This window comes from Polyergus mexicanus, unplaced genomic scaffold, assembly GCF_030449975.1.
Source record: "Polyergus mexicanus isolate NDT 795.1 unplaced genomic scaffold, iyPolMexi1.0 SCAF_19, whole genome shotgun sequence".
In the NCBI taxonomy this organism is placed as follows: domain Eukaryota; kingdom Metazoa; phylum Arthropoda; class Insecta; order Hymenoptera; family Formicidae; genus Polyergus; species Polyergus mexicanus.
The window spans coordinates 5,301,702-5,316,523 of NW_027223339.1; the positions used below are offsets into that span (position 1 = coordinate 5,301,702).

Consider the following 14,822-nt stretch of genomic DNA (forward strand, 5'->3'; position numbering starts at 1 on the left):
AGACAGTCTAATACGCGGGCATGATCATAAGTTACGACTAGCCAGACGACTGGACAACCTAGAGTTTACGAGGCAGTGCCTAGGCACCTAACCAGGCAGGAGTTACTTCCACCTGGCAGTAAAAGGAGCAGTTAAAGTGTTTTGAAATATCGCTTAAAGCGCGTCCCGAAGCGAGCTTATGCGCTGGCCGCATACACGAAAGTCCTCTGCCACCCTACACTTTCATCCTTTCGTACCATCCGTGATGGCACGAAACTCCGAGGGTGACTGGGCGTTTCTTAATCGAGGAAATATTTTTCGATTTTCGACGTAGGGCTCGCAGCATGACGTTTTCATTGAACCGCAAATAAATCGATATACAAGAGCGAATTTCTCCCAAATGTGTATCTGTTCGAAAAGCTTTTGGACGTCATTACTGAGCGTATAGAATTCTTTCTGGATATTATAATGAAATAATAATAATTTATCTTGTAGAAAATGCAAGTGGCTATTTTAATACTTAATTGTATCAAATAATATTTACATGTCATTAACAATATTTATTGTATTTATATTTATCGTATTTATATTTCAATTTATTAATCGTATTTATAAAGAGAGAATTTTTTTTTACTTTATATATGAATGTATAAGATTTCTCTCTTCTATAGAAATGGAAAAAAAAAAAAATAACGCGATGCAATCCGGGGAATGTGCTGCAACGTGGTACAACTGGCAATTTGTGGTTCTCCTCCGAGAACCTTGCTCGCGCCATAAGTATCGGATTGGAAGGATAGTGTTTTAAATCCCTAAAATATTACCAAATGTCTATATGTCCGCCGCGAAACTATGATCAGCTGTTCGGCTTTTCTGTGTAAGCAGAAATTTCTTGACATTTCGTGCTAGCCCCAAAATTCTTATCAAGATAATCAAAATGTATTTCCACAATAAAATTATCGTTTTAACTTAAAATTCATGTTTAAAGCACCGAAAAGTAGTTCAGCGTTCAATCATAGAATTAAATGACAAAAAAATTTGTTTTCATAAATTAATCAAGAAAAAATGACAAGTTATATATTTCAACATTATAGAAAAATAATATAAATATTGTATATAATTTAAATATCCCATTAAAGTTTGAAATAGTTAAAACTTTACACGCGGAAGCTATTTTAAAATATATTTAAAAATAATTTAATTAATTATTAATAAGATATATAAAATATTATATAAATATTATTTAATTTTAATTTTTAATTTCCTGAAAACGTTGGCCTAAGATCAACTGATATTATTCTGCTTTCTGCATCTTTTATCGTATAAATTATCAATATTAAATACCATTTATTTAAGATAAATTAAGAGATTAAAGATTAAACATACTTGCTTCAGAATCTTCTCGATACATATCTATATTGGCATGCAATTTTCATCAAAGTCCATTTCAATCAAAGTACAATAAATCTAACAATAAAGCAAACAGGAAATTTCGCTGCTAGTATTGAGTTGTTGAGTATCCTTTTGATCGAAACTTGAGCATCTTTTGTAATGGATACGCGTGTTTTCGAATTTAAAAAAACCGAGCTTAATCTTCCGGCTCATGACGCCTGCATTTGATATTACGTAATAAATTTGCGGATGAGTAATTGAATCAGATATCTCGAGCAACGAGTTTCTCGCGACGCCAATTAAACGTTCACGGTCGAGTCTGATCGTACGATATTACATAAGATTTAAAAGCAGTTATGCGTTTTATGATGGAAGATGGCCGGGGCAACAGTTTAAAACCCTGACCCGAAGAAAATAGATTTCTTCCATATATCCATCACCTTTCTTCCAGCGAACGCACCAATAAACCCACCTTGCGAAATCGTCTATGCCGCTAAACGATAAAGGTAACTCTGCTAGTTTAGAGCCACAATAAGATAATTTTAATAAGATAATTTTTGAAAACAATGGGATATTTGCATCACTTTACTCTATGATTGAAACATTAGAAGATGCATAAAGTTTCAGCGCGCGTATAAAGTTAATTGCAAAATATAGCATAAAATAATTTTGTCTTCATATAAATCAGTAAAATAATTAAACAAAATTCTCACAAATTTTATAGTTTCATACTGCATTTTTATTACGGCATGATTTTATCCCACCTTACAGCATTGTTTCCACAAACTATGCCATATGTATATAGAAATGATATATGCTATATTTATTTATAATAATATGTGCGTTGACTCATTGTCGCTCGGTCTCACTTAACGCCTCCCTGTCTCGCGTACAAACAGATATTTATAAAACGTGAAAACGGCCGGTTGCGAGAGAGGTACGCCCAGCCGAATATCCTGGGAATAGATCTCGAAACCCAGTTATACGATATTTATTCCGAGCCGGGTCGCCAACTGTTCGTAAGCCTTCACTTTTTCGGACAGATAATATCGCGCCTCCCTTCATTAAAAAATATCGCATGTGCAAATGTTACAAAATTTTTGGCCAGTATATTATTTATTAAATAATTTATAAAAAAATCTCTGCGCAGATATATATATATATATATATATATATATATATATGTATAATATATAATTAAATGTGAAAGAGACGTGTGTTAATGTTTTTTTTAAACTGCAATTAATGCAAATTGCAATAAAATATTTACAAAACCAACATACAATACTTCGATATATTGTAATGTAATTTTTTTCATCGTCAAATTCCCCCGAATTGTTTCGCATACAATGGCGTGTTGAACGATCGTAAGTGCAATGCGTAAACTCTATTCTTAAAGCATATGAGTCATCAGTTTTCGAAACGCGCAAGTGACACAGACTCATTAATTTAATCAGCAATGTATACAATTTCGAAGAAAGCAACTGCTTGGAAAAAATCGCAAATTTATGAAAATATCTCGTTATTTTATACATTATAGTAGAATTATTTATATTATTATTTATATTAAGATTTCTTATAGATATTCCTCATAACAATATAATTTACGAGAAACAATAAACATAAAAAATATCACAAAAATACATATTGCAATAAATATTGTATATATATATATATACAATATATTAAATTAATATAAAAAAACTTTTAGTTCTTATATAGTATAATTTTTATAATAATATCTTTAACGTTGTTTTAAAATATACGTATTTAACAGAAATGCAATTTAAAAGCTATTTGCAAAGAAGGAATTATATAAAAAATTAAAAATAAAGTTTAACACATAGAATATTTAATAGTTTAAAAAACAAAGAATGTGATTTCCGAACGAGTTCCGACAATTCAATATAATCGCGTTTAATTTACCTGATATCAATTTATATTACTGATACAAATTTATATTGCTGTTCTAATTGATTTACGTTTCTATCGCTGTCGCTGTTAATAACATTCGTGTCACTGTTCGCTTGACATATGTTAGTCTGCGATGACATTAATGAGGCGATTTATTAGCATAGTTTGCACTGCAGGTCGGGTAAATTGCATGATTCCAGCAAGGCTGATCACTGTTGTCATGTAAAATATCTGTTATCTCAAAAGCAAAGATGACAATGCGAGCCGTCGCATATGGCACCGTATTGCTGTAATATGGCTCGTGTAACTGCTTCGGATGAAATTATTTCATTATACGCAAAAATATGTTTTCACGATAATATGACGAAAGATGATTTCTTACATAAGTTCTACGTTCTAGCTTTCAAGAATGAGATGAGAATAATATATTACTATTATTTAATAATTTTTATATTTGAGCGACAATAGTAAAAAATATATTTATCATTTTTTTCTAAAATTTCTAGAGCAATATTAAAAATTTAATTTAATTTAAAAAAAAATAAAAATTAAATTAAAAATTGTCCAGAATGTTAATGGTAATGTACGATATCGGTGAGCAAAAAGAAGTTAAACTTTGGTCTACCATGCACTGACATGCGAAGAGAATACTTTCAACAAATATGCGTATATATATATCGGACTTTACGATCATTAAGATATATATATATATATACCTTAATGATCGTAAAGTCCAATATGTAGGAAGTTGATTACTCATCGCGATGTCTATAACAAACGTTTAGTGACTTATTGTGCCTGGTTATTGAACCCTTGGGAGAATATCTGTCATTCTCTCTCTCCGCCAACTCTTCTCTTTCATAACGTTTTCTTCCCCCTCACTCGTTATACTCGCAGAGATACATATATACGCTTTCATTGTAATTATGTACCCTCATTATACCTACGCGCATTCAAATAGGTTACGTAGAGTAAGATTTTGTGAAGAAAAAGGAAAAGAGAGAGAGAGACAGTTAAGATGAGAAGGCGCATGAGAGGGAAATGCGATGACATCAAGTTTATTAGGTAAGGTCCGCGGAGACCTCTTTTCAGTTAAGTACGCCGTGCACGGAATGGAGATAAGTTTCGACGTTTCACTAGTATCGTCTACTTTCTCCGGTGGCTGATTAATTTCACTGAAAAAACAAGTCCGTAGATAGGTTTTATTCTCAGGATAAGTACGGATGAAAATAAGTACGATCGCGGTTTTATCTTACTTGCGCGTAGATAAAAGTAAGCAGCGGATTAAATTAAACAAGTAGTTAGGATGATGAATTCTGATAATATAATTATTGATAAAGAGAAATTTGTAATACAAAAAAATATCTTCAAAAATATACAATCTCAATCCGCAACAAAATTTTCTAAATCATACGAGAAGCACACAAAATATACCCCGATTGTCTTTTATACATGTATTCACAATTATAGAAAATATTTTATTTACTTTTTGTATTATTGTATATACTTTAAATATTCTATCGAAGAGCAATGCATTTGTTTTATTGCGATTCTTATAATTATTAAAAATATTATTTTAAGAAAAGACGCTTGCAATCTCTCAGAAATCTTTCCAATTCGTTAACGCAAGGAACTCCCCGTTTATATGCGCCAGACGTAGATGACTGCCTAGAATGCAGATATACGCAAATTAATTTCACCAACGCTCAGAGACGCAACAGCCTGCGTGAGAAATATCGCGGATACGCACACGGTGGTATCTCGTACGCGTGGGTGTACAATTGCCAGGCATTACCGCAAAGAGATAAACGATTTGTTAGCCGCGCGAAAGCTGATCACCTCTCTCCTATCCCAACTGTCTTTTTTTTTCCATATCTGCAAATTACATAAATTCAATCAAAAAATATTTATTCGACAAATTCTTTCAACTACGTGATTATGTACACGCGATCGCAAATATTCGATCTACACAAGCTTCATATGAAAACTGTCATATATTACACTCATCACTTTTTCCGCGGTCGATTTTTGTGCATTGCACGTGCGAGATAATTGTTGCAAAATCCTCGTGGGTGGCTTGTCGTCGTTTGCAATGACAGGCAATTCGCCATGGAGGCAGCAGCTGAGCACGGGCTCTGTAATTTAGCACTTTACGAGCGATCACCAGCCATAACCAGCAGATCCGGAAACAAAGCGTGAATTTTTAAGGCCACTTACGGAAGAAAATCATAAATCGTGTGAGATGAGAAAATTTATGATATTATTTTACCGACTTCTCTCAATTTTATCGTTATTATTTTATAAGTTTTAAATCTATTATCGACAAATTATTTTTGCAAACCATTTTTGCATTTATTTAAAAATATTTAGAGATAAATAAAAATTTGTATATTATATATATATATATATTTAGCGATAATTTAAAAATATTTTATAAATGAGATGGTAAGATATTTATAATTATTACCAGCGTTATATATTTTGGCACGCGATAAATAATTGCAAATGATATTAACATTCTGTAATTACTTCTACCAAATATGAACATAGTCACAATTTACACGACAAATTTACTCGATAAGACTAAAACTCGGTTTCTGTTGCCGGTTTATCGCGTAAACCCAAAATCGCAAAATTTATTTTAACTTGAATACGTATATATGTGTGTGTGTGCTTGAAAGAGGAGAAAATCGAACCACACGAGTGAAGTGGACAGGCGGAGAAAAGAAACGGGTGCGGTGAACGTATGATGTCATTTTGCGGTTCACGGAAATTCCGGGGTTTCAAATATTGGAACACATATCTCTGCAGGCAAACATTTATTTAACTCCCATCCCTCTCCCGACAGTTCTCGTCGTACGAAATCATGGTTCGAAATCGTGATTTCAATCTCCCTACTCATTCACCTTTCCCCTCGCACGATTGCCACGGGTTTATTCGACATTTCGCGCGAACGTGCCTTCGAACGCGCGACACTAACCGACGAAATGCAATCCAATCGAAGGCGACGCATCGAGTACGCACCGATGTAGTGCGTACCGATTAATGGACTGGAAGCGATCTTGTTTCCAATGTGCGTGCGCGCGCACGAGACCAATTCCAATCTTGGTCAATCGCTGCAAAAATAAAGACGTGCGATCACGTTGCATGCGGTGCATCGAAGAAAATAAATCTCGACTCTGATTTAGAATTGCATCTAATTCTTTTAAATTTAAATATCCCAGAAAATAAAACTATTTTCTTCTTTTTTTTTTTTATAAGTAACAAGTAATTATATATTCAATGCATATATACACGTATATTTTCCCTAACATTTTTTTTAGAAAAAATAAGAAAGTGTATAAATAAGAAACACAGGGCTTGACATCAAATGATACCTTTTCGTTTAATGTTAAAATCCCTCCAAAAATGAACTTGTGTAATTATATAAGATCATATATAATTAAATCCGAAATTTTACGCGATATAATATGATCTAGTTATATAGATCTGACTACATACTATATGAAAACAGATCTGGCCAAATATGATTATATAAAGACAGGATCGTATCTTACCAAATTTTGGATATTATTATACGTATATGTCATATAAAATTAGATACGTTATCATATATTATTATATATAATCTTATATAATTATATAAAGCCAATTTTTTCTCGAGCTGAGAACTGCAACGTGTGTAAAGCATTTAAAGAAAATATATTTTTTCTCGCGAATTTTTCCTCTTATTTTCTTCATTTTGATAATATCAAAACACAGATCTTGATAAATAAATTTTCAATGAGCCGCAAGAATATGCTTGCGTGGGAAGGAAAGATGATAAAAATAAAAACGATACGCGCTTCCGCGTTTCTCGATGCCATTGTTCGCTGTCACACGCTCAACGTGGGTGAGCAATCGCGTAGGTTCGAGGAGAATGGAAAGTCACCGAAAAGACACGGATCTCGAAGCTCTCAAAGGAGAACTAAATTTAATGTCGCACTTTACCTCGCCCCTCCTAAGGGAGTTTACCTGCGTTAATACTCAACGAGCACGGTTAGCCTTCATGGCGCTAACGTGAATTCGATACGCAGACCGCAAATATACCGCCGCAGCTTCGCTGTGCATTTTCAACGAAGAAAACCAGCGTCTGGTTTTCTGCATATTTCATTATGCGAATAATCCCGCTACCAGATGTACATAGAATGTCTTGAAGCAACGTTTCAAAGACACGCTTCAAAAGCGCACAATTGTATAATTTTAATTATAATTAAAATTAAATAAAAGCGTTATATAAACTATCTCGTAATCTTATTCAAAAATTATTTAAAAAAATTAAATATCAATTTTAAAGTTCTTTGCAATGCGAAGAATCATAAAAAATATTAAAGAATTATTAGATCATCGCATTATGTATCATAATTATTGCAATTATCGCAATATGCAATATGTAATTCAATCTATTATATTTAACGTAAGATACATAGCAATTTATAAAATATATATCGTAAAATGCAAAACGTGAATTTTTTTTTAAACTTATTTCCCATACAATTGTAATCAAATAAATTATAGTAATTTCGCCGTTGCGGCATTTTAATTAAAAAGTTTTCCTCCGCCTGGCGAAAACACTTTAATGATGGTTCGCAAAATGACGCGCGTGCTTAATGCAGGCTATTCCACTATTTTATTGTCATGGTGTGCATTTAAATTCTGTTTACAAATGATAACTATTCCCTCCGGTGAATGCACTATTTAGAAGAAGATTACCCTGTCCACCTCGGAGATCACACAAACTAAAGCGTTCTAATTACTCGGACTCTCTACCGTGAGTTTTTGCGCGACCACTGATGTATTTAACACGTTACTTCGAAGTGGATCTTCCCTTAACGAGAGAGACTATTCAAAGTACCATCGGCTTTTCTTTCGAGACACGAATCGCGAATATCCCCGCTGTGACAGTGCCGAGAAAACACGTTGTCCTCTTCTCACCTAAATATCCTTCATTACCCTGGTGACTCTAACTTCACGTTTGTCCACCGTATGATTATCCGGAATCCAACCGTAAGGGGCTCGTAAAGATACAGAGATACTATCCCGACAGGATCGACTACAGGTGGCATGCAAGAAAACAACCCTGTCCGGAGGGCAATTGAGCGGGCAGAAATGGCCTCTATCATTATACAATTTAAATAAATTACACAAAACTCTGTTCGGATAATCAGAATAGCTACATATTTATGTACATACTTTCTACTTATGTACAAATACTACATATGCAGATACTTTGAAGAAAATTGTAAAATTTATAGAATAAAATTTCAATATGTAAGTGCGAAAAATGAACAGTTTAAATTTTGATCCTAAATTTCTTGAAATAACCAATAATTGTTATAGATTATGCGCGACACTCACCTCTCACCTTCGTAGAAGCCCTCGAACTCCTCCTGCTGCTCGTTGATGGAGGCCTCGAGGTCCAGATAAGCGCCATAATCTCCGCCCTTGTACAGTTGGAGCGCCGTGTCGTCAAGCTGCAACACAGGTAGCGCATTGCGTTGAGAAACACGTGCTATTTCGCGTGCGTGTTGCCGCTCGTGGCGGTAATCGCATCGCGAAAATTATTGCCGCGCCGATGGCGGTTATTAGCCGTTTTTCGCATAACCGCTGTCCACTTAAGAGCCGCATTCGCAGCAAACGCATAGCCGCTCGTCGAAACGCGAACTCTTCCACAAACTCGCGATCCTTACGGCAGACATGCGCAAGAATCGGTAGGTGAACAAAGAATTCTTACGCAGATCTTTTTCAGAAAATAAATGAAATTCCTCTCACGACAAATAGAAATATATATCATAACATTCTTTAATGTTGTTAAAATAAAATGTTGTCACAAGAAATATTTTCTTGCATTGAAACTTAAGTAAAAAAAAAAAAAGAATAAATAATTTTTAGTTTACAGAGTGCATGAGCAGTTCTATTTCTGCAAGTCTTGCAATATGTAAATTTTATTTCCGATTAACTTTATAAATATCACAATCTATGTAACTCTGAAAGTTTACGCATAGTCATCTTATATCTCTCTAGTTTATATATAGTAATAAAAAGTATATATAGAAAATATATTTCATTATAAATGTATTATATACATATATTTGTTTATTTATTTATTTATTTATTTATATTAAATTATTTAATTATTTAATTGGATTTATTTACTTAGGCTATGTTTCGAGACTTTAGCTTTATTTTCTATCATTTTAATTTATTATTTAATTTTATTTAGTATTTTCATTAAAGAGAGACAGTATAAATTTCGTCACTTTTCCCATATTTGTTTTAATAAAAATAATCCAATAGTTTTTAAATGAGTTATTGTTGCACATAAAATCTATTTCTTTAAAAAAAAAAAACCGATATATTTCAAGAGAGAAATGTTTTTTAAATCGAATAATCGAAATCAAGTTTAGTCAACATTTAGTCAAAATGAACGTTTCTCTCATTGAGAGATCTTCAAAACTTTGGAACAAATTTAATACGGTACGTATGTATAGGAGTCTTACGGGTCAACAATCCGGGCTAATGCGGTTAATCTGCTAAATTTATCTAGGGATCAGTTGGTCCACATACGCGCCGTTTCCATACGAAAGATGATGATCGCTTGGTTTAGAATCAGGTAGTTCTCACCGAAAGAGCCCTCGGCTACATAGCCTCATCTCAAAATATTAAAAATATAAATGAAAATGAGAATATATAATGAAGATATAGCGAGAACATATGCGGAATTTATTTAATGATATAAGATTAATCACGCGAATGATTACGCGTGCTAAATTAAGAACGGCAATAAAGTCTTTTCAAGTTTTATTTTTTGCATTTAAAAAATATATATGGAATAATTTCCGTTTTATCATATATACAAATATATGAAAAATAAATGATATAACAAATATTTTGTTTTGAAAAAAAAATTACGGAAGTAATCTCTATTAGAGAGAGAGATAGATATACTTAATAAAGTTAAGATACCAAGCAGGACGACAAAGGTAATAAATAAGATTAAATGAAAAATCTTATCCTATTATACTTTGGAATTTCGCTATCCTGTTTTTCGCGCTATCGAAGAACAATCATATAGTGATGAAGAGAAGCTGAAATCGTGGAAGCAACAAGTTGGCGCGTTTCTAGTTTTGACGACGCGACACATGTCGCGCGTGAAGAAACGAGTGAATCGCAGCGTCGACAAGGAGCTTCGTAGAATTGCGAATTTGTTGGCCCGACCAAATCAAATTCTTCACGGATGTCGAATTTCCCGGATCGCGATCCACCGTCCCACAATCTTGTTAAATTTCTCGTCGCGAAAGACCGTAAAAATGTAACAGTCGAACGATCGCATCGGCCGACGTAAATCTCGCACGATCTTGCGCCCTCTCGTAACGACCGAATCGACCGGTAATAAATTGCCGGAGGTAAGTAACCCTGATGAGAGAACGACGACTTTTTTTCCGGCGCGTTCTTTTTTTAGGTCGCTTCCTTCTTTCACGAGATCAAGATTCCGTCAGGTCCAGCGCGGCACGCTGCCAGCGGGGAATAACGGTAGGTGCGCGAAAGAACACGCGCGTTTACGTAAAATAAGATGAGAACGAGAGTAATATAGGTAAACGTATTAGAGTTCTGGATATGCCGCAACGAAATTTATCTTTTTTTCATACATCTCTGATACTCTACACTAGTGAATATTGACTGCCGCTCATTTATTACTATATGAGAAATAATCTAATTTGTGAAGAAAATGGATTCGTAGCTAGCGCGACTCTTATAATAAGGATTTCAATATTTGTATAAATATAATACAATATATAATAGATGATTCTTTAGTTTAACAATTAAACGAATTTAATAATAAAGATAAATCTTTTTATATTTCTTTAAATTAAAATGAATTAAATAAAAAGCAATGTAACATTATAAATATTTTATGAAATCTTATATGTTTTAAATATTATATAAAAAATTTGATAAAAAAAAAAATTATTTTAGATTTCCAAGATCATCTTTAAGCCATTTTTCTGTAAGAACAAGAAAGTTAAAGAGAGAACTTTTTACCATTTCTCCTTCAACTCACGAAATATAAAGTCAAAATATTCTTTCTAGTTTTGCCAATCAGCGGGACATATCTTATGTGCACTCGTGTGACTATAGCAGAATATGTGGTAACTTGAGACAAGACCTTTCAACTTAGTACATATGTTTGGGATACAATGTGTATGCGTGCTGAATCACAATAAAGATTTCGGTTTTCTTCTCTCGGTTTCTCCAAACTTACATTGAGTAAAAATAAAATGAGAACAAAATGTTATTTATAGCTCAAACACATCCCCAAGGTATACAGGGTGCCCAGAATTAATAGCAAAAAAAAAGAAGATGCATATTCTACAGATCAAAATAAGATAAAATTGTCCTATAAACACGTGTCCGAAAACGCACCCTTTTTCAGCTAGAGCTTCCTCCCTCAAAGTTTCCCGAAAAAATTCGAATTTTCTGTATACTGTCTAAACTTGGACTTCGAATTTTACGTGGCAAAGAAATTTTACGTTCATTTTTCGTGTCAAAAATTATCTAACTCGAGTTTTTTTCGGGGGAAACTTTGGGGACTGTTTTTACCTTATTTTATCTTATTGTAGAATATGCCTCTTCTTTCTTTGCTATCAATTCTGGGACACTCTGTATACTGCAAATGAAATGCGCATCTCCCAAGTTAGCACGCTTTGCAGCAAATAAAAAGGAATGAAAGAGAAAGGTGATGATCGCATCGCGTTCATCCGTCCAGGTATCATCGCGATACCATCGCCGACGCGAGACGGCAGGGGCGATGGACGGTGCGAATACAATATATACACGTTGTTTTGTGACCTATATTTCTAAAAATCTCGGCTTCAAAATAGTTCGTCGCACTAAGCGCGGTGAGATGACGGTAGTCGCCGCGTTGCGTTGCTTTCCGGTGCAGAAACCGCATGCGGTCAATTACGCAATACGCCCGCATCAGCTTCGAGAGCGTGATCTCTACTCTTTGCACCATCGGAAGAATGCACTATCTTGCAAAACGATTCATGTATTGACGACAGCATACCACGTTCTACGCAACATAATTAGTTTTTCGTTAAATATTCATACTCTGAGTGAATTACTCTAATAGACATATTTATATCTAATCTTTTCATCACATTAAATACCGTTAATACGCTGCATGCGAAAGAAAGGAAAAGGAAAAAAAAAGAGAGAGAGAAAGAGATGCTAGAATTGTTAATTTTATAAACTACTGTGTGTGATTTAATCACGATGTTTCACTAAACTAATATTTAGTCAAATAGTTTTTATTTATTTTTTAAATATCAGTTTTATAAATTTTTTAAAGCTGCGATTTATTATATAAATATAAATAAAACTGGCAAATTAAAGTCATAAGAAAAATGTTATTTTTTTGTATTTTCTAAGAATTTTTGCGTCACGCCTGCGTAAACAGTTGCGATGATTGACAAGGTATAAAGCCGCGGTATTTAGAGCGGTTAACATGTCAATCTTAAACACTATTAGTAAAGCTATTTTTCAACAAGATTTTATAACACGCAAGCCACAAAAAACACCGTCATACATGTAAACATTAGTTTAGCAAGGCTAAACAACTTCTTCTATAGCAAATATTTTTGAGACTTTTCTACATATCACGAAAAAATTAAAAAAATTGAAATTAATTTATATTTAAAAATTTAGAATAAAATATACTTCTCTGTATTACAACGAAAATACACAATTCAAGTATTATAATAAAAAATGTTTTAAATAAAATTTTCACTCAGGATTTCATTTTTTTTGTAAATCACAATAAATTGCAACAATATTTCGTGATTCTTGAATTCTGGTCGGAAAGCTTCAAGCCGTGATCGAGCAACACGTGTTGACGTAACGATTCGAGTAGCGTGTAAACGTCGTCCTTGCACTACGATAGGGTTTTCCTTTTCTCAAGTATATTTCCACGGACATTCTCTCTCGACGTGACGCGCTTGTTCCGCAGGATTTTCCGCCTTTCGCATGACCGTAAATCGCGTTGTTTGCTCAAAGCTCGTCGAGTAAATCGCAAACTCTCCTGTTGTTCGTGTCTTCTCTCCAAGTTTCTATCGGTAGCGAATCTTCTTACACGAATACGTAACGGAAAGAGGAACGCTGATTACAAGTCTGGCAAATCTCGCTGACGTTGCCGAGATAAAATTTAAACGCATTCGTCCGCATTTTAACTGGCGCTACAAGTGAGGAATATCTAGGAATAGACACGATCTTTTTTTGAATGTAAAATAATTTTTTCAATACTAACGGATACATGTCTCATAAATACCGTCTAGAGAAATGTTTGCTTTAGAATTGCACAAAAATTTAAATTTAAAAAACTACTTATTAAAATAAAGCTTTATATCATCTATATATAATTAAATGAGATTAAATATAAATGTATATGGAAAAATAAACATTTGAGATTGTTTAGAGTAAACGTAATAATATTAAATTATAATTGAAAAAAGTAAAATATTAAATATCAAATTACGAAGTAGTTTGGAAATCAAATAATCTCGCAATCTATAATTTCTCACAGCCATTTCACAAGGTTGTCTTTCATCGGAGACAATGTCGTAAACAGGAAGATAGAGCCATTTATCGTGGGATTAATTAAGATGTATTAACATAAGTGTGCTCCTTCTTGTCAAATATAAGACGTACAATCGTGAGAGCTCGGGGTATTCTTATTAATTAATACAATTAAAAATACAATAAAAATAGATCGTGTAGAATATGTCGGAGAGATGGGGAGGATGGAGTATCGCAAGACGAGAGGATAACGAAACCTGAGAGACCTCGAGACAATTAACTGCAACGCCATTCGTGTTCCGGCGAAGTCGTTCTGCTCGACTGTGCGAAACTTTCACGACTACCTTCCATTTTTTTTTTTTTCGCTTTACGTTACATGCCACGAGAGTGAATGCATGCAAATTTATTCGCGAGAAGACAGCTAAAGAAGCAATTCGAAATAAGTTTAAAATAAAATGTTGACGTATATACGTCAGTCTTGCGACGAAGTAAACATCTTGCACGAAATTCGTCAAGCGAGATCAGATAAATTTTATTACGTCTTCTGAAACACGATCGGAAGTCGATAATAATTTAAATAATACAAATTTCTTACATCCTTTATTTATTAATTTTTTTTTCTCATATCTATCTATCATTAAAATGAATTACTTTTAATCAAAAGCATTTATTCAATAAGTACTTCATTGCGTAACGCGATATAATAAAATATGAATAAACGTCAGTATGCGATTAATTCGAAGAATTTCTAGATCGATCAATAATATAATCGCTAATAAGTTTTTTAATTGTTATTGTTTCCTCAAATCTCACATAAATATTCTATGAAAATTTACGTTCTCTCTCTCTTTCTCTCTCTTTCTTGCACGCGAGTATTCTAAAAAAAAATTAGTAAATAAATAATAACACTCTTGAAAATTGTTGTT

At 33.4% G+C, this 14,822-nt stretch overlaps 1 protein-coding gene across 3 annotated transcripts in view; it reads right to left on the bottom strand.

Annotated features, from left to right (window-relative positions):
• The window catches only part of Fhos (Formin homology 2 domain containing), a 133,881-nt gene that overhangs the window by 83,291 nt on the left and 35,768 nt on the right, over positions 1-14,822 (bottom strand). For 2 of the 3 annotated variants that reach the window (XM_070311411.1, XM_070311408.1), the window contains exon 2: positions 8,680-8,795. In XM_070311411.1, the coding sequence (XP_070167512.1) occupies positions 8,680-8,795 (116 nt within the window). Of the gene's footprint in view, positions 1-8,679; positions 8,796-14,822 lie in introns of those variants that run through there. The other variant, XM_070311410.1, reaches the window with a different exon arrangement.